This window comes from Lactuca serriola, chromosome 5 (assembly GCF_051521515.1).
Source record: "Lactuca serriola cultivar US96UC23 chromosome 5, Lser_US96UC23_V15, whole genome shotgun sequence".
Taxonomy (NCBI): Eukaryota; Viridiplantae; Streptophyta; class Magnoliopsida; order Asterales; family Asteraceae; genus Lactuca; species Lactuca serriola.
The window spans coordinates 55,024,531-55,044,549 of record NC_136412.1 but is presented as its reverse complement, the minus strand read 5'-3'; the positions used below and the strand labels follow the sequence as shown (position 1 = coordinate 55,044,549).

The window sequence follows — 20,019 nt, the reverse complement described above, 5'->3', positions numbered from 1 at the left end:
TCAAGAACAAATCAAGAATAAACCTAGTTATTCATCACTAGCAAACAACTTGAGGTTTATAACCTATCGTGTTGGTATATTCTTTTTTCTATTCCATTTCCAGTAAGGTTGACTATGCATGAGAGTTCTAAGAGTTCTCAATTGATTGCATAAAGCAAAGAACCTTGATTAATGAAAGTTCATTGATCTGTAAAGGTGAATTGCTTAACAACTTGGAAGCAATGGTGGGCGCTCGTGCTGCCATGAGGCAAGAAATTAAGAGTGAACAAGTTCAGTCCATATGAGTTTGGATTTGTCACAAACCTTGTCTTATGATCATGGTTATGAAAAAATTCAGATGAATAAGAACACATACACCATAAAATCTAAGTGATAAGGTTTCTCTCCGCTTCATGAAAATGATCGTGAGGAAACGCTTTCACTAAGAGAGATTTTAAGTAGATAGCAATTGTAATATTTGTGTTCTCAAATTCGATTATGATTACAACATCCCTCTTCATAGTTCGAATTATGAGATTTCGCAATTAGTCTAAACATTTAGGTCTTATTGCTATAAGTTTTGAATTAGTTTAGACATACATATGAGCTATCTAAGGAAAGGTGTATGAGTTTAAGAAGCTTAGATAAAGGCTTATCGAAGTATATCGTATTAGAAATATGAACTTCGGAAGTCAATAAGTATTGATTTCTAGAAGTCCAACTATTTTCTGAATACGTGTCAGAGCTAGTGGGAGCATAAATGTTATGCAGGTATGGATATAATTAGCATGTTAGTGGGAGCATGATTATTGTTTTAAGTATTGCAAGTTAGCAATATTAAATATAGAAAACAAAAGTTTCACTTTGCAAAGTTGCAGGGGTTGAAAAGTTGTTTTGCTATAATTAAGGGAGAGAATATTATACTTCATTTCAAAAATATAAAAGATTGGATCGAGAAATTTTAATTAAACTTAGTCAAAGGACATATATGTATGTTATGTTAAAAAGGTTTAACTTAAAAGAATTCTATATATGTCAATATTATAGCAAGAAACTGGTAAAGTATCACATTTTTCATGAATCGTGTCCCATACGCTTCTGGTATAGGATCGATTGCATATGCTGTAATATTTGACCGTGTTTTAAACTTTCCAAATGCCTATGGCATTAAGAGGGAAAAGGACTAGAACCGGAAATGACTAAAATAATTAAACAACTATCGAGGACAATCTAAGGTTCGCCAAGGATTGGTCACTTGTGGGTAGTTGGAAGTATAGTAACGAATGGACCATAATGACATTATTATGATTAGATATGATTCTATTAGTAACGAGTTATCATATGGTAAATATGGAAATGTTTCTATATCGGGAGTTGGATATCGAGAATCTATGTCTAGATTAGAAACTTTTATGCAAGAAGGATGTTCAAAGGAATGTACTTTGAATGTGAGACTTCATATCTATGGAATTGCCTTGTAACAATCTCCAATAGATCACTTTGTAATATCATTGGCAAAGTCTTGGTGGCTTTGGTGTTGTAACACTATGAAAGGATCGTTGCATAAAATGTTAGAATCTAACATATTCTAATAGTGGCAAAAATTTGGTATTCTTACACTTATGACAAGGATTAGGAGTTGTGAAATGAGTATCATTGGAAATGTGTTCAATTGATCTATTTCACAAAGTATGGACCATAGGAAAATAGAGTGTGCATGCTTGGATCATGGGACAACTGTTGCTGTAATTCAAGTAATAAGTTGATTATCCAAAACATTATATAATGAATAATGAGTAATCAATATGGTGATTAAATAAAGGTGTTTTATTTATACTCAAAAGTTTGGGCCATATTGGATTCGATTATTCTTGTGTTTCACCTTGCATGTTTTGACTTCTCGAATAATAAGATTATTCAAACCATCCACAGTCGATAAATACTTTGGAAGTAGGTATTGAAGCTAGACTGTCATGAATCCGACTGTAGATTGTCTAAGGCTCTGTAGACATAGAAAAAGTCTATTGTAGTGTTCATGAGTGCTCCTGAAATAAGATTTGAGTATTGGATTAAACTCACGCTCACTTGAATCGCTTCATGGATTTTATCACAGGTGATTAGTGAGACAATAATATCTTATATTCTTGAAATGGAGACATGTGAGTTGTAGTTTGCAAGTCGGTTGCACATTTACATATGTAAACACACGAGTAACTTGGTATTATATAACATATTGTTGTGTGTGATTTGATGAGTAGGTACAAGCGGGCATTTGAGTCGGAGTTTATCCGTTCCTTTTACCTTAAGAGGGATAAAAATGATATCTGTGGGCCCCTTGATGATTTAGTGATGACCCCCTAAAGTGTTTGGCCAAGCCAAGACTAAGTTGATGTGTTTAATTGTATTCTGTTGTTAGTCGTCACAAATCAGAAATCGGGAAACAACATATAAATAGAGAGTATGATTAAAATCCATGTCTCAGTTCATACGATATCTAGAATGGCGGAATATATGATCCCTTATCTAAAGGATGCGTTACTGATAAGATCAGAGTTGATAGTGGCTTTTGAAAGCTACGATTGCTGATCAAGTTCTAAAGTCATACTTGCAAAATATTTATTAGACTTATCCAAGTGTGAGACTGTTGGATTAGGTGTCTAAGCCCATAACTATTTTGGTATGTACTTGACCTGATTATGAGCATGGTCCTTTTGGGTTGCCTTCACTCATGCAACTTGATAGGATGACAAGAGGAGAGAGAGTAGGATTTATTATATAAATAATAAATTGGTACTCAAAATGGTTTTATTAATATATTACAAGTTTAATATATTATTTGGAAACCATATTATTTAATTAGTATTGATCAGAAATTAATTTGGTGATCAAAAGAGACTGATTAAATAATTGGGGGACTGTTATGCAAATCATTGATAGTTGCATAATTGGGCTGATGGACTCCATAGAGTGGAGTGGACGAAATTTATGGGGAAGCCCATAAGATTTCGTGGTCTCTGAGGAAGGAGTTCATGGGTTGCTTAAGGCTTAAGCAGTCCTATTAGGGTTTGCACCTAAAACCCTAGCAACCATAAGTATACATAGACCCCTATACTAAGGATTTTCGGCGACCAAGTCTTTTATGAGAAACCCTAGCCGAAATTCCCCCCTTTCCAAGTTTTCCTCTTGCATTGGGTGTTTGTGACTCCATTAGAGGTGCAACACTTGGGGCACTAGGCTTTCAGAAGTCAAGATCAAGAAGGATTGTGATTGTTATTACTATATAACAATCAAGGTAATGTTTCTAACCCTAATCATATGTCAATTTCGAATTATATGCTAGTTCATAGGGTTTATTGCTTTGGTATTCAATGTTGTATGTTCAAATTAGAAAAACCTAGATCATAGCAATTAGGGTTGCATGAACACCATAGGAATGATGTTATGCTCATAACCCAACAATATCGACATATAACATATATCCAGCAAACATGTAAACATATAACCAGTCAGCAGATAATCAGACAGATCTAACAGATCACTACATCATAGCAACATATTCTATACCAGAATTGATAACTAATGGTTTGGTATTGGTGCCTTCAACCCACAAGAACAATGAGGAAAACTCACCTCTCAGTCTGAAATGATCGCTAAACATGATGCAACTCTGAATGTCAGTTCAACCGGTCACCTATATACCAAATAATGACCAATCTCAAATACCACTCAAAATACCCAAAATCCCCTTAGGTCAAACTTGGTCAAAGTCAAAAAGTCAAGCTTGGTTAACACAGATGAGTACGTTGGGTGTACCCAGCCTATACGCGGGGTGTACTCAACCCTTGACCAAAATCGTGAAGCTGACCTAGTATACTCAACATACCAATCTGTACGCCCAACATACGTAGCCCTCCTTTAATCCTTCTATTAAGAGCGTATTCCTTTAAGCTCTTTCATCCAATTCTCAGATCTTACCCTAAACTAATGTCCTTTACCATAAAGTTTCTAGCTTTACGGTGTTTCATGGATAGCAAGTGCCCAAAAGCTAAAAATCCAACTTCTTAACCCATTAAGACACCTCAACACTTGCATGGAGTGAAAGGAAGGCCCAAGATCACATTTTATCACTCAAACTACCCTAAAACGTCCAAAAGGACAAATCATTTGGTCTAGGGTATCTCATACCCAAAAGGACCAAGAATATGGTGATAATAAGCATAAACTTCTAACATAAACAAGATCTAGAGATATGATCATCAAGTTCAGAACTTTATACCTCAAAATGAAGCTTGAAGGTGAGGTGTTTCTGGATCTATGTGGTCTTGAGCTTCCAAGTTGGTGCTTTTCTCTTCTCTTTGCTTCAAGGACACCACACACACACACTTTCAAGTAGGGTTTTGCATGGGTCGGTTTGGGTTGGTTTTGGACCCAAACCCAACCCAACCAATAAATGGTTGGTTTATGGTTTTCAGAACCAAAGAGGATCGGTTTTTGGTCGGTTCAATTTCTCGGGTTCTGAGATCGATTTGGGCGGTTTTTCGGTTTCTTGGGTTTAACCCATACACTCATGGGTTCTGGGTTTAAACCCATTTTCTAGAAATAGAGCAAGAAGTTAAATAATTCCAAAAAACACCAAATTAAAGTTAAATACTTCAATAAAACATGAGTCTTACAACCAAATAGTCTATTACAAGTTACAAACACAGCCCGAAATAGTCTATTACAACCAAAACACAATCAAAGTAAAACACAAAGTCTGGAATTGTCTATTACAACCAAAACACAATCAAACTAAAACACAAAGTCCAGAATAGTCAATTACAACCAAAACATGAATCTCCAATCCACATCCATGTAAATCTCTTCACCAATTCCCAATTCATCTACAAACCAAAAAAGATTAGTATTGATTATTGAGTAATAAACTTGTGTAAAAGTATAAAATTATAATTAATGAGTTATAAACCTTTAAAATTCAAGTTAAATCCTCATCCACGCAACTCCATTGACCACACCTCAATTCCTCTACAAACCAAAAACAATAGTATTTAGTTATAAACCTATAAAATTATAAACTTCTAATTATGTAAAAAATACTAAAATATTTACCGGTTTCTATTGGCACCAACTTCTCTTGTGTCTCTTCCATATATAAAGTCGTCATATTTTGAAATTGGATATTAATCGGGGTGTCCCGTATCCAATCTTGGGTGCAAATCAAAGCTTCGACAGTCACATGTGTAAGGGAGCTTCTACTTTCATCAATCACCCTCCCACCAGTACTAAATGTCGACTTTGATGCAACTATAGAGAGCGGCATTCCTAAAACAAGTTTCACCACTTCAGAAAGTACAGGAAACTTTGTTGAATTAGATTTCCACCACCCCAAAATCTGGAAATCCTCCGCCCGCGTTTCCATCCCATCTGATAAACAAATCTCAAGCTCTGTTTTATTAACCCCATGCCCACGTTGTTCCATAAACTTTTCAAAATCGTCTTCCATATCAACTCCATGCCCAAAATCAAAATAACTAGGTGTAGAAGACGATGTACTCCTTGTATTTTCTCATCTTTCTCTCTCCGTCTTCTTCTTGAAGTGTTGAAACAAGTCCTCTAGTGTTTTATTGACGTGCTCCATAATAGTTTTTGTTTTGGTAGAATTCTTACCATAAATCAGCTCCAAGCAATACTCCAAATAACACATCTTGTTACGGGGATCTAAAACGACAACACCATGAAGCAAGAAGTTCATGTTCTCAATGTTGTCCCAATATTTGTCGTATTTTTCTTTTATCGACGTTTCCATCTTTCTCTTCTTCTCGTCTGTGCTTGAACACATTCTAGTAATGCTTGCTTGCATTGTCACAAGTTCCTTAAAAAATATATTGGCTGTCACATACTTGGACCCATATATCTTTTTTGTGAAATTGTAAAAGATCCTCAAATAGTCGATAAAATACCTACCAACACAATTAAACAATATCAGATTTCACAATTGAAGTAAAAATCTATATAAATATACCTATTAACCTCCTAATTGTCGGCATCGAGAGTCCCCATAACTTTTTCATTTCTTCTTCTTTTTTCTTGTAGTCAATTCACCATCATCAACCTCACTTCCCCAAAATGTTTTAAAACCACCATCAAGCGCAAGAAGCCTACAATACAAAATAAAACCCAATTACAACATTAGCATGTAAATTATATAAAAAAAAGTTAATATATCATACTTAATAGTTAATAAAATACCTAACAAACATTGCCTCATACTTTTTTGCCGTCTCCAACATCAAAAATGTAGAATTCCATCTTGTGTCAACACCAAGGGATGGTTTCTTACTATAATTAATCTTCACTTTCTCAAGACACTCTAGGAATGTAGCAAACCTAGCACCCGATGACCTCACATACTTCACAAAATTTCAGATCTTTATGATGGAACTAAAATGCTCTTCTAACCCGTCCCTAACCACAAGATTTATGATATGAGAACAACACCTCAAATGCAAGTATTTGCAATCCAAAGAATCATGGGGTCCCCTAAGCATGGTCGCTAGATACCTATGTAACACTCAGGTCCATGTATTGTATTATTTTCAAATATATATATATATATATATATATATATATATATATATATATATATATATATATATATATATATATATATGGAAACCTACGTTGGAGACCACGATGTGGCGTTGATTTTTGGGACCGCAGGATTTAATAAATCACCATGATGTGGTGATTGTGCCATGACGTGGAGGTGGCTGTTGGGGGAGAACCTTAAAGTTTAAGGGATGAGCCCTATTTAAAGATCCTTAGCCCCTTTTGGTCCCTTCCCATCAACCTCTATCTCTCAGAAATCGTTCCTTGAAAACCCTAGCTCCATTTGGTGATTTTTAGCCTTAAAAGTGCGAGTTTTGGTGCTTGTGAAGAAAGTGTTGGATTAGTGTCTAAGTCCATAACTATAATTAGTATGTACTTGACTCGAGAGTAGCATGGTCCATTTGGGTTTCATATCACCAGGACAATTTGATAAGATGGACTTTTGAGAAGATATTATTTATGATTTGTTAATATATTATAAGTTCTAATATATTAATATGAAATCATATTATTTAGAGTAAATTACTGAAACCGTCCCTATGGTTTGGTTAAAATTTCACGTTTGGTCCTTAACTTTTCTTTTGCACTCGGATCGTCCCTGTGGTTTGATTTTGTTGCATTTTTCGTCCTTTACATACATAAAATTAGGGACCAAACATGCTATTTTGACCAAACCATAGGGACGATCCGAGTGCAAAAAAAAGTTAGGGACCAAACGTGTAATTTTGATCAAACCATAGGGATGATTTTAGTAAAAGTAAATTACTGAAATCTTCCCTATGGTTTAATTAAAATTGCACGTTTAGTCCCTAACTTTTTTTGCACTCGGATCGTCCCTGTGGTTTGATTTTGTTGCATTTTTCGTCCCTTACATACATAAAGTTAGGGACCAAACAAGCAATTTTTACCAAACCATAGGGACGAAAAACGCGACAAAATCAAACCACATGGACGATCTAAGTGCAAAAAAAAGTTAGGGACCAAACGTGTAATTTTGACCAAACCACAGGGATGACTTCAGTAATTTACTCTTTTAGTAATATACTCTATTATTTAATTAGTATTGATCAAGAATTAGTTTGGAATTAATTTTGTGATCAAAAGAGACTAATTAAATAAATGGGGATTGATTTGGTAAATCATTCATTCTTATAAAGTGGGCTTGTGATCCATAGTTCTTTATGTTGGGCTAAGCCCATGTGGTGAACAATGGATACTCCATGGAGGTTAAAACCCATAGAGCCTAAGGAATGTGGAAAGTCATGCACATTAGGGTTTGCATGGTGTAATCCTAATTAAGCCACACTATATAAGAAGCCCCTTAGCCTCCAAAATGGTGCACTAGTTCTTGAAAGATCATTGAGCCGATTTTGGTGTGAGGATATTCTCTAAAAAGTCATCCTTTGTCCAAAGGTGTGTTGTGATTCCATTTGAGGCATTCATACTATTGGTGCTAAGTTCTTAAAGGCCAAAACTACAAGCTACAACAAAGAGGTAATTTTATAACTCATTTCTATGATGTTTATGTCATTTGTATGCTAGTTATAGGCTTAATGCTTTGGATACAATATTGCATGTGTAATTAGATAAAACATAGATCCAAAGCATCTAGGGTTGCATGTACACCATAAGAGTGTTAGAATGCTCAAAAACCTTCAGAAAGAAGGTGGTGGGAGACCTCATAGAAGTCCAAGGCAAAGAAGATCTAGGAGTTCACGTTCCTCTAGCATCTCAAGGAGGTAAAAAGTCTTCATATTGATGAGTTTTTTAGTAGATCTATGGATATTTCCCTTTCTTTCTCTAGATCTTGTTACCTAAGGTAGTTGGACTTCATAAAGCTTGCAATGTTATGAGTCCCCATGTCGTTTGGAGCATTTGGCTCTTTGGATCTAGTCTAGATTTGAGTTTTAAGGTCATGCATGGAATCTTGGCCTTTTTTCCCACTTTGACCTAATAAAAATTTAAGACATGCGTTGGACATGCATGTCTGAAAAGCATCGAATTTTATGGTGTATTTGGAGTTAGAGACCCTCTTGTAGCTTTTGGTCAAGTAAACCCATGGAATGGACAAGTATTGGTGAAGTCATGAAGTGTTTTGGATCTTAAAAGTCAAGATCTATCCATTTTGGAGGGTTCTATTGGATAAAGTTGGAAACTTTATCCATCTAGACCCTATTTTGGACCAGATCTGAGTTGGAGACGTTTTTGAATCAAATGAAGTGGCTGAATGCATTAAGCTGCTGAAAACCCTGAAACCATGACGTGGTGGCGGGTTGGTTCGTGACTGTTTTTTCATATCCAGCACCACCACGTGGTACAAGGGTACCATGACGTGGCGATCAGGATAAGTTGACTTCTATTGAACTTTGAGCATGGTTGACCAAGTTTGACTTTAAGGGTATCCTGGTACTTCGGGATTTTAATGAAGTTAGTTCCATGGTGGTTGTAGGCAGTTGAGTTTGGAGCTATGAGTTGGGATTTGATCTTACTAGTTCAGCATTTCGTGAGAGGTGAGTCTCCTCACCATACCAATAGGTCGAAGGCACCAAGGTCGACACATTTTGTGATATGTGGTACACTAGTTGATTTTATGGTATGTGGTACACTAGTTGATGTAGTTATATGTGGTACACTAGTTGGTTATATGCTATGCAGTATGCTAGTTTTTTTGTGATACTTGCATGAAAGACCTCGGGGGGTTCTCAAGGCACTTGGGTGTAAGACCGTGGAGGGTTTCCATGACATCCTAAGTAATGACCTCGGTGGGTTCCCGAGGCACTAGGGTGTAAGATCTTAGAGGGTTTCCATGGAATCCTTAGTCAAGACCCGGAGTAAGACCCTGGAGGGTATCTAGGGCATCCTTATATGTTTGTATGCATGGCTTATGTAGCTTATATGATTGATATGGATTTTATGATTATGTGGGGTATGCTATGGGGAACTCACTAAGCATTAACTTATAATTTGTTGATTGTTTCAGGTACTTCAGGATCTAAGGGTAAGGGCCCGATGTGATGGCGCGATAAAACACCAGAGAGTGCATGTCGCCAAAATCCATCATCATTTGTATCTCTTGCGCTTAGCAAGAAGTTTCGGGATGCGCCGGGGACTGTGGATTCCCCGCCGGAAGTTGAGATTGCAGATGACCGCACCATGAGTGCAACCCCAAATCTTGATGTGGTCTAGATTTGGAACTTTCCTAGTCCACATCTCATAAGGTATTTTGGCAACCTTTTTAGTTGGGACTAGATTAAGGATATGGGCGACAATCTCTAATGTTGGATTAGTGTCTAAGTCCATAACTATTTCGGTATGTACTTGATCCGATTATGAGCATGGTCCTTTTGGGTTGCCTTCAATATGTAGGATGAATTAAGGAGAGAAAGGTTTAATTATGATTTATTAATATATTATGAGAATAATATATTAAAGGAGAAATCATATTGTTTAATTAATATTAGTCAAGAATTAATAAATAATTAATTTTGTGGCTAAAAGAGATTAATTAAACTTAGGGGACTGGAATTGTAATTATAAGATAATTGGAATTGGGCTATAGATCACCTTGGAATAATAGGTTGGACGAATTCTATGGGGAAACCCATTAGAAATAGTCCAAGGCATGTTCCAGAAGGGGTCCATGGGCTGCTTAGGGCTTAAACAGTCAAATTAGGGTTTCCTTGTTGGATAACCCTAATAGCCTAAGTATATAAGGAACCCTTGGGCACCAAAAATGTGGCTAACACTTGGATTAGGGTTTCCAGCCGTTTTTGGTGCCTCCTCTTTCTTCTCTCCTTCATCCAATTGCTTAGTGGTATTTGTGACTCCATTAGAGGTACAACACTTGAGGCACTAAGCTTTCTGAAGCCAAGGATTGATTGTTATTGCTATATAACAATCAAAGGTAAGATCTAAACCCTAATTTCAGTTATAGTTTATTAGATCTAGGGTTTATGGCTTTGGATTATCAATTGCATGTTCATTAGACAAACTAGATCCAAAAGCTAATTGGGTTTGCATGTACACCATAGGAATGATGTATTGCTCTAAACCCTTTAGTGGTATTAGAGCCTAGGGCTATTTGTTAGTGAATTTGATGCTTGATGGATCGATTTTTGCATGAAAAACAAAGTTTTTTGCCCTCTACCTTGCTGACTCGACGAGTCAGTGGATGAACTCGGAGAGTCAAGTCGACTCGGCGAGTCCGGTCCCTGACTCGGCGATTCCCTGGATCTGGCAGCTTGTTTTTGCGATTTTCCTGCCTATTTTGCTGTGGGATAATTACCAAAACAGTTTTAATTGATAAAATACGATTTTTTTATTGATTTTGGGTGAATATCCTTACCAAAATAGTAGATAATTGTCAAAATTTGGATAATTTTTTATTTTATTAGATAAAGATTGATTATTTGTAATTAGATTTGAATTATCTTGTGAAAATGTTTCAATTTTCCCTTTTAGGTTTTATAGTTTAAATTTGAGCTAAAAAGTTTTTGTTTTTGAAATTTAAATAGTTAAACCTAAATGTTTTGAAAAGTTACAAAACTTGCCCTCAAGTTTTGGAATTTAAATTTTTGAATAAAAATTTAATTTTGAAATATTTAAATTCTAAACCCTAATGTTTTGAAATGTTTCAAAACTTGCCCTCAAGTTTTGGAATTTAAAAGTTGATTAAAAGTTTAATTTTGAAATGTTAAATTCTAAAACCTTAGTATTTTGAAAAGGTTCAAATTAAACCCTCATGGTTTTGTTAAATTAATTAAAGGTTTAATTAAAAGAGAAAGTTAATAAAACCACATAGTATTTTTAAAAATGTAAAATACACCCTATTCTATATATATATGTAACATTAAAAGTCTAATATTATGTATATGAGTAAAGAGTCAGTCTTACCGTTAGTAGGCCTCATTCACGAAGCTGGTCTATAAGGGGTGTTTAAGGAAATTGCCTATAAAATGGCGATTCAATGGGTATCCACTCTTACCCATTACACACTTGACTAGTGGAGGGTCGTTAGCCGAACGGGTAGGATAGGAGAAAAACCTTCCATTATAAGTATAATGAATTAAAAGGTAACTAAATGCTTTTACAAATTCCCAAATCATAGTTACTTTAGGAAAAATGTGAAATTGTATGCTAATCCATGGAATTACACTTCGTACCATTGTCAAACGTTAGTGGAGCGTGTGTGGTTAACTGGCACACTAATTTGGGGATGACATTGGTAGAAAAGGGTGGTTCGATGCTTATCATAGATTAATGGAGCGTGTGTGGCTAACCGACACATTGATTAGGTGATAGTAGCATTGGGTGCACCAAGTGATTCGTATGGTTATTCACACCTTATTTGTGATTCTCGGCATCCCAGTCACAAATAGAAGGCATAATCGAGATTAAACATGCCATTAAAACGTTCAATGAATCTCAAAAGGTCTAGGAGTTTCAATTCATTTAAAACTTAAACTTCCTTTTAGTTTTTCATGGTGGAAATTGGTAAATCCTCATTTACCTACCTTCAAATATTCTGCAACTAGATTACGACATCCCTCTTCTAGGTTGTAGAGTATTGTGTTGGATCCTAGCCTTAATAATTCATTTGAGTGTTTTATTAAGGACTCAATCAACTTAACTTGATTTTTCTCCCGTTTTGTAGACGTCAAACAACTATGGTTTTCCTAAATCCCTTAGAACAAGTTTTCCAAACGAAGATGATATTCTACGATATGATCGAGGAACAAGAAATCATGCTTCACTTCCTCCACCTCCTCCAATTGTTCCCCCTAATCCACAAGTTCGAAGGCTTGAAAAGTTCAAGCTCACTCAAACCATATTGGCAATTAAACATGAAGATGGAAAGTTTGTGTGTGCACACGTATTAGAGATGAAGTCACACATTGACAGGTTGGGTATGCTGGGTGTTGTCATCCCCAAGGAGTTGGCTGTTGACTGGGTTCTTCAGTCACTTCCTGAATCATATAGTGAATTCATTAGAGAGTACTATATGATGGATCACGACATGACCCTCATTGATCTCACCTATTTTCTTATAGCTGCTGAATCAACAATGATTTGGCGTGTTGGTCAATCAAATTGTCTGGTGAATAAAACTCCCAAACTTCAATGGACATTGAAAATGATGACATTGGAGATCCAGAAAAGGTAAACTCTGAGATAGTTCCTTGTGTAATTCCAAAAGAGTCCATTTGCTTTTATTGCCAAGAGAAAGGGCATTGGAGACGAAGCTGCCCTATTTACCTGAGATATCTAAGAGATGGGAGAGTCAAGACGTATGGCTCTAATTCAGGTAAAATCCATTATCTAACTCTTTTAAGTTCCTATTCTAGATTCTTAATACATGATGTGATAAGATTAAATTTTGATGTTTTGTAGGATCGAAGAAAAGAGAGGAAGCTTAAGGGAAGAAGTGAGATGAATCTAATCGTGAAGAAATGGATTTCGATCGTATTGCTTGAAGATTAGATTCTTGAGCTACTACTTGGAGTTAGAATAGATTGCTAAGAAATATGTAATAGCATAATTTTCATTTGATTTGCATTGTAAGGGCAAGTTTTTCCGCAACAAAATGAATTTTGATTTTGTCTTATTTATTTATCCGTGCAATGGCATGTGTGTGAAAATGGGTGTTTGTATTTCTATTTTTGGCAATGTTGAATTGGATGTGATTCTTTGTTTTTGCTATTTGTGGAAATGTCGAGAATTTACCAAATAGGGAGAGTTTCTCATCGCCCAAGTTTCAATTGGATAGAAACTTAGAATCATACAACTTGGTTGCGTGATGAATGAGAAATTTCATATTTGGAAATTAGATTAATTCTTTGACAGAGTGTCAAGTGAAGGACTAGGAGATCGAGTACACAAGATTGTACATTGATCGAGTCCACTACAAGAGTGATAAAGATATTCGTCATGATTTACTAAAGTTTAGTAAATATTATTATACTTGTAAGATTAAGTGTAATTCTGAGTTGATTGAAAAATAAATAGCAGAACGAATAAGAAGAATCAAGTAGGCAGAAATAATAAAAGTTTCTCTATTCTAAGAAGAAGGGAGAGTACCTTTTATTGTGTTTTATGATGAAGTCTTAATGATTAAGAACCATATCTCAATTGGTCCTCTAAGTTAGGCTTAGTACATTTGTATGTCTAAGAAGAGGAATCGAGAATTGTGGAAATGGTTAAATCAAGAAGTCAATCATACTTCGTTCCAATATCGAATTTTAGAGTCATACTCCAAGATTGTGAATTGAGTGACAAGTCTTAAGTAGGTTTATAACACTCATCAAATGTGGAATTTGGAAAGGTTTTTCTTATTCCTGCACATTTGAAATTGGTAAGTTGTGATTTCTTGGATAAGACAAAGACCAACTAGGACCAATTGTGTGAAGTGTTAGTCTTGATAGGATTTCACACTAACTCTTGAATATATGTTTTGTCTAGGAAAGTTTTCTGACAAGAGAATCATATATGTCAAGAGGTTAGTGGGAGTTTTAATGATCTTGAAAAAGGGTTTCAAGAACGAATCAAGAATAAACCTTATCAATCATCACTAGCACACGACTTGAGGTTTACAACCTATCGTGTTGACATTATTTTGTTTCTGTGCTATTCAAATTGAGTTAATTATGTATGTGAGTTCTATGAGTTCTCATTTGAATGCATAAAGACAAAGCACCTTGATCGATGAAAAGTACATTGTTATGTAAGGATAAGTTGCTAAACTACTTGGAAGACACGGTGGGATCTCGTGTTACCATAAGGAAAGAAATCAAGATTAAGAAAGTTAAGTCCATATGAGATTGGATTTGTCGCAAACTTTGGTTTTGGAAAATTCACATGGATAGGAACTCACACACCATAAAATCTAGGTGTCATAAGATTCCCTCCTTCTTGAAAAATGACCGTGAGGAAATGCTTTCACTAAGAGAGATTTTAAGAAGATAGCAATTGTGAAAAATTGTATTCTCAAATTCAATTATGGTTACGACATCCCTTTCCATAATTCAAATTGTGAGATTTGGCAATTAGTCTAACATTTGGGACTTATTGTTATAAGTTCTGAATTGTTTAGACACACATATGAGCTATCGAAGGCAAAGGTGTATAAAGTTAAGAAGCTTAGATAAAGGCTTATCGAAGCATCTGGTATGAGAAATATGAACTTCAGAAATTCAATAGGCATTGTTTTCTGGATGTTCAGCTGTTTTCTGAATACATGTCAACGCTAGTGGGAGCATAAGTGTTATGCTTATATGATAATAATCATCATGATAGTGGGAGCATAAGTGTTATGCTTGTATGGTTATTATGGCAAGTATTTCAAGTTACCAATATTAATTATAGAAAAACAAAGATTCAATTTGAAAAGTTGCATGAGTTGAAAAGTTGTTTTGCTATAATTAAGAGAGAGAATCTTATACTTCGTTTCAAAATTTAAAGCTTAGATTGAGAAATTTTAACAAATTTAGTCAAAGGATACATAGTGTGTTCTTAAATTTTGATTATGATTACGACATCCCTCTTCATAGTTCGAATTGTGAGAACGTGACACATAAAATATTATGACAGAAGATTGATAAAGTATCATATCTTTATGTAAGAAATTATGCATCGTGTCCCATACGCTTCAGGTATAGGATCGATTGAAAATGTTATAATATTTGACCATTCTAAAATTTTCCAAATGCCTAGTGCATTAAGAGGGAAAAAGGACTAGAATCGGTTTTGACTAAAATAATTAAGCAACTATCAAAGGACGATCCAAAGTTCGCTGAGGATTGGTAGCTTGTGAGTAGTTGGAAGTATGGTATTGGATGGACCATATCGACATTATTATGAATAGATAAGATTCTATTAAGAATGAGTTGTCATATGGCAAATATGGAAATGTTTCCATATTGGGAGTTGGATGTTGAGAGTCTATGTCTAGATTAGAAACTTTTATGCAAGAAGGATGTTCAAAGGAATGTACTTTGTATGCGAGACTTCACGTCTATAGAATTGTCTTGTAACAATTTCTGATAGAGTACTTTGTAATTTCATTGGCCAAGTCTTGGTGACTTTTGTGCTATGACTTTGCGAAAGGATCATTGCATAAAATGTTAGAATCTAGCATATTCTAATAGTGGCAAGAACCTTGTGTTCTTACACTAATGATAAGGATTGGGGATTGTGAAATGAGCATCATTGGAAAAGTTTTTCAATTGATCTATTTCACAAAGTAAGGACCATAGGAAACATAGTGTGCATGCTTTGTGCATGGGACAACTATTGTTGTAATTTAAGTAATGAGTTGATTATCCGAAACATTAAATGATAAATAATGAGTAATCAATATGGTAGTTAAATAGAAGTGTTTTATTTACTCTCACAAGTTTGGGGCCATATAAGATTAAGTATTACTGTTGTGTTTCAGTTTGCATGTTTTGACTTGCAGAATAACTGGGTTATTCGAACCTCAACAGTCGGTCATACGTTGGAAGTAGGTATGAAGGAAGACTGTCATGAAGAGTCTGTAGATTGTCTGAAGAGTTTAGACATAGCACAAGTTTGTTGCAGGGTTCATGAGTGCTTTAATAAGATTAGAGTATTGGATGAAACCCACGCTCACTTGGATCACTTCATGGATTTATCACGGGTGATTAGTGAGACGATAATATTGTACATTCTTGAAACCGAGACGTGTGATTTGTTATTTGCTGGTCGATTACACATTGATGATAAGGAAACGCACCAGTAACTTGGTGTTATAGAACTTATTGTTGTGTGTGATTCGATGTGTGAGTACAAGCGAGCATTTGAGTCAAATTATATCTATTCCTTTTACCCAAAGTGGGATAAAAGCGATATATGTGGGCCTCTCGATGATTTAATGATGACACCTAAGCGCTTGGCCAAGCCGGGACTAATTTGATGTGTTTAGTTGTAGTATGTTGTCAGTCATCATAAATCGGATGTCGGGAAACAGTATAGAGAAAATGATTGAAATTCATGTCTTATTTCTATACGATATCTTGAGAATGGAGGAATATATGATCCCTTATCTAAAGGACACGCGTATCTGATAAGATCAGAGTTGGCAGCGGCTTTTGAAAGCTACGATTGTTGATCAGGTTCTGAAGTTATGCAAAATAGTTATTAGACTTATCCAAGTGGGATACTGTTGGATTAGTGTCTAAGTCCATAACTATTTTGGTATGTACTTGAACCGATTATGGGAATGGTCCTTTTGGGTTGCCTTCACCATAACAATATGTAGGATGAATTAAGGAGAGAAAGGTTTAATTATGATTTATTAATATATTATGAGAATAATATATTAAAGGAGAAATCATATTGTTTAATTAATATTAGTCAAGAATTAATAAAGAATTAATTTTGTGGCTACAAGAGATTAATTAAACTTAGGGGACTGGAATTGTAATTATAAGATAATTGGAATTGGGCTATAGATCACCTTGGAATAATAGGTTGGACGAATTCTATGGGGAAGCCCATTAGAAATCGTCCAAGGCATGTTCCAGAAGGGGTCCATGGGCTGCTTAGGGCTTAATCAGTCAAATTAGGGTTTCCTTGTTGATAACCCTAATAACCTAAGTATATAAGGAACCCTTGGGCACCAAAAACGTGGCTAACACTTGGATTAGGGTTTACAGCCGTTTTTGGTGCCTCCTCTTTCTTCTCTCCTTCATCCAATTGCTAAGTGGTGTTTGTGACTCCATTAGAGGTGCCGCACTTGAGGCACTAAGCTTTCTGAAGCCAAGGATTGATTGTTATTGCTATATAACAATCAAAGGTAAGATCTAAACCCTAATTTAAGTTATAGTTTAATAGATCTAGGGTTTATGGCTTTGGATTATCAATTGCATGTTCAATAGACAAACTAGATCCAAAAGCTATTAGGGTTTGCATGTACACCATAGGAATGATGTATTGCTCTAAACCCTTCATCTAAGGCATACCCCCAGAACGAGATTGGTAATAAAGCTCGACTCATCATGGAACGAACCATGTCCAACAAGGTTCGATTGTGCCTCTCAGCCACACCATTTAGCTGTGGTGTCCTAGGAGGTGTCAATTGTGAGACGATCCCACATTCGTTAGTCAAGGAACACAATACTAAGTTACTCTCCTCCCTGATCGGATCGGAGCATCTTGATGTTCCTGCCCAGTTGATTCTCCACTTCCTGCTTAAACTCTTTGAATTTTTCAAAGGTTTCTAACTTATGGTTGATTAAGTAGATATATCCATATCTACTGTAATCATCAGTAAAAGTCACATAATATCGATTAGCATCCCTTGTGGTGGTTTTGAAGGGTCTACAGATCTGTGTGTATGAGGTCCAACAAACCTTCACCTCTCTCACAAGAACCAGTGAAGGGTGACTTTGTCATTTTTCCAAGAAAACAAGACTCGCAACTATCATCTGATTTTAGGTCAAATGATTCCAAAACTCTAGCCTTTTGCAGTTGGCCTATGCTCTTCTAATTTACATGTCTAAGACGACAATGCCACAAGGATGCTTTATCCAAGGTAATCAAAGAATCAATATGAAATACAATATTTCCTAAGTTGTCTACAATCGACACAATTTCATATACACCATCACAAGGTAATGCTTTAAAATAAAACACATCATTATAAAAAGCATCAATAGCACTAATTTTATTATCAAATGAAAATGTGAATCCTTGATTGTACAAACTATGAAAGGAAATAATATTTCTCGCCATTTCTGACGAGTAACAACATTTATTCAAATCTAAAGTTAACCCATTATTAAGCAATAAAGAGTAAACTCCAATCTTGGTCACAGATGATGCTTTCCTATTGCCCATGATTAAGTTTATCTTCCCGTGCTCCACTTCTTCACTACTTCTTAGGCCCTGCAAATCAGTATAAATGTGAATACCACAACATGTATCAAGCACCCAAGAGTTAGTATGCAATGAGTTTTTAGACAATATGGTATAAATACCTGCACGGGTGGGTTTAACTTTCCCATCCTTTACATCATGCACGAACTTAAGGCAACTTCGCTTCCAGTGCCCCTTTTCGTGGTAGTAGAAGCATTGTGCTTCCTTTGGGTTTGAAGAAGGAGGAATGGGACATTTCTTGGTCCCACTTGAAGAGGAGCCATCAAGAGACTTTCCATTTGTACCCTTCCAAGGGGTCTTCCTCTTCTTCCCCTTTCCTTGCCTAATTGCCAAAATAGGGGCTGTTGTAGGAGTAGGAGTAGAAGTAACAACCGATTTACCTTTAACGCCACTTTCAGTGGTCCTTAAAAGTCCCTGAAGTTTGCTGAGTGTAGCTTCCTCCTTGTTTATATGATAAGTCATACGAAACTGATCATAACTTGGAGGTAAGGAATGGAGAATGATATCAATTGCCATTTCCTCAGGGAAGTCCATATTAAGCTTCATCAACCGGTCCGAGAACCTTTGCATTTTCTGCAAGTGACCGGTGACGGGTCCACCATCCTTCATCCTGGCTGTTATCATGGAGGAGATGATTTCATACCTCTCTTGACGCGCACTCTGATGGTACCTTTGATGGGTTTTAGCCATATGAACATTCCTATGTGCACATACAAACCCTAATGCTTGGATCTAGGTTTCTCTAATTGAATATACATTGAATCCAAGACTTCTAATGGTAAATCTAGTATAATAACAATAAGAAATCAGAATTAGAAGATTACCTTGAATCACTTGCTTGATCTTCTTGTCCTTGGAGCTTTTGAGTCACAATTGTCACTCCTCTAATGGCTTACAAACACCAACTAGCAAGAGGATGATTTGAGAGAGAGGAGAGGGGATGAAGAATCGGCCAGGGTTTCTTCTAGAGCACAGGTGACGATTTTCCTTGAACCTTAGGGTCTATTTATACTAGTGAGGCTCCTAGGGTTTCACCCTTAAACCCTAATTGGATAACTTAGGCCCTAAGCAATCCAATACCCTAATGATAAGCCTTAGACGAATTCTAAGCCTATCCTAAGTCCCTAGAAACCGTCCACCCCTTATCCATAAGGGATTATAGCCCAAAGTACAACTATCATAAAATTGACAGTTTATGCCCCTTTATTCAATTAATCTCTTTAAGTCACAAAATTAATTCCTAATTAATTTATGACTTATATTAATCAAATAACAATATTATTATTCCTTATATTATTCTCATAATATATTAATAACATTTCTTCTCTTATAATAAATCATCCTGTCAAGTTGCTATGGTGAAGGCAACCCAAAAGGACCATGCACAACCGGATCAAATACTTGCCTAATATAGTTGCAGCCTTAGACACTATTCCAACAGTCTCCCACTTGGATAAGTCTAGTAACTATATATACAAGTATAATCCGATTAGCAATCCTAGCTCTCAAAGATGCTGTCAAACTCTGATCTTATCA

At 35.8% G+C, this 20,019-nt stretch overlaps 1 protein-coding gene across 1 annotated transcript; it reads right to left on the bottom strand.

Moving 5' to 3' along the window:
- Positions 1-4,797: 4,797 nt before the first annotated feature.
- LOC145049522 (zinc finger BED domain-containing protein RICESLEEPER 3-like) lies at positions 4,798-5,482 on the bottom strand. The gene is made up of 3 exons (XM_078997911.1): positions 5,089-5,482; positions 4,990-5,004; positions 4,798-4,862 (listed from the first exon to the last, which is right to left on the bottom strand). Exons 1-3 carry the CDS (start codon positions 5,480-5,482, stop codon positions 4,798-4,800), a joined length of 474 nt encoding a protein of 157 aa, XP_078854037.1.
- Positions 5,483-20,019: the final 14,537 nt, after the last annotated feature.

Excerpts from the sequence above, each read along its gene's own strand:
- LOC145049522 (XM_078997911.1), bottom strand. The coding sequence starts at position 5,482 with ATGGAAGACGATTTTGAAAAGTTTATGGAACAACGTGGGCATGGGGTT.